The sequence below is a fragment of the Diaphorina citri genome, unplaced genomic scaffold, assembly GCF_000475195.1.
Source record: "Diaphorina citri unplaced genomic scaffold, Diaci psyllid genome assembly version 1.1 scaffold15402, whole genome shotgun sequence".
Taxonomy (NCBI): domain Eukaryota; kingdom Metazoa; phylum Arthropoda; class Insecta; order Hemiptera; family Psyllidae; genus Diaphorina; species Diaphorina citri.
In genome coordinates this window covers 1-1,169 of record NW_007392765.1, presented here as the reverse complement: position 1 = coordinate 1,169, position 1,169 = coordinate 1, and the positions used below count along the sequence as shown (strand labels likewise).

At 35.8% G+C, this 1,169-nt stretch overlaps 1 protein-coding gene across 1 annotated transcript; it reads right to left on the bottom strand.

The window, feature by feature from the left end:
* Positions 1 to 190: 190 nt before the first annotated feature.
* On the bottom strand, positions 191 to 1,040 carry LOC113473108. The gene is made up of 2 exons (XM_026832860.1): positions 663 to 1,040; positions 191 to 526 (listed from the first exon to the last, which is right to left on the bottom strand). Exons 1-2 carry the CDS (start codon positions 1,038 to 1,040, stop codon positions 497 to 499), a joined length of 408 nt encoding a protein of 135 aa, XP_026688661.1. The 3' UTR covers positions 191 to 496.
* Positions 1,041 to 1,169: the final 129 nt, after the last annotated feature.

Sequence of the window (1,169 nt, the reverse complement as noted above, 5' to 3'; positions counted from 1 at the left end):
TGTATATGCTGCATATTGAAATGGGATGACTGAGAAAAGGGGACTTAATTCTAACGGCAAGAGCTTGGAAGGGAGTAACAAGATTAATCATATCGGCTACTAATGATTGATGGGCTAAAATAGAAATACCCCCTAAAGGAGAATTGTCACAAGTAACATCATATCTAAACTTCTGAAAATTTTTGCTACTAATGATTGATGGGCTAAAATAGAAATACCCCCTATAGGAGAATTGTCACAAGTAACATCATATCTAAACTTCTGAAAATTTTTAATTGGAATTTTACTTGATGGTTTAAGATGAGTTTCTTGAATACAAAAAACAGAAGGGGAGAAATTTTTTACAAGTATTTGAAGTTCATCTGACTTATTCAACAAGCCATTTATGTTCCACTGAAAAATTTTAAAACTCATAATTGAAGTATTTATATCTTGAAAAAGGGGGAAAATCTAAAATACAAACTAGAAAAAGAAAGAAAAACCTGATGGAATATATTCAAGTTTCTTTATGAATAGTAACAACTAAATTCTTAGTAGAATTTTGTGATGTCCCTTTTTCTGCCAGTCTGCTGGATCTGCGGGTTTTGCTTCTTCCTAACTAGAAAAAGAAAGAAAAACCTGATGGAATATATTCAAGTTTCTTTATGAATAGTAACAACTAAATTCTTAGTAGAATTTTGTGATATCCCTTTTTCCGCCAGTCTGCTGGATCTGCGGGTTTTGCTTCTTCCCTTTCTACGATTCTTCATGGTGGAATAGCCACCATCACTGTCCGAGGAACTAATACCGTCACATGCCTTCAGAGGAGAAATAGGTGGAAGATGACTAACACTTAAAGTCTGTGTACCATCTTTGCATGGTTTCAAATTAATTGAAGACTCAACATCACCACCCACATGATTCCTAGAAGAAATGTTTGAGATGACAGAACAAGGAGGGATTTCAACCACATTATTCACCACTAAGATCTCTGAAGGAGGTATTGGAGCAACGAGAAGAAATGTTTGAGTTGACAGAACAAGGAGGGATTTCAACCACATTATTCACTACTAAGATCTCTGAGGGAGGTATTGGAGCAGCACCCCTATCTGTTGAAGAGCAAGCATTTGGAACTGGGATACATGTTTCTTCTCCTTCGGAATGAATAAGAACAGTGTCGTTCTGAGTCA

What these genes read in the sequence shown, in the direction of transcription:
- LOC113473108 (XM_026832860.1), bottom strand. Translation starts at nt 1,040, where the DNA reads ATGTGGTTGAAATCCCTCCTTGTTCTGTCAACTCAAACATTTCTTCTC. An exon ending in CACAAAATTCTACTAAGAAT is followed by an intron (nt 527 to 662) that starts TTAGTTGTTACT and finishes TCTACTAAGAAT; the next exon opens with TTAGTTGTTACTATTCATAA.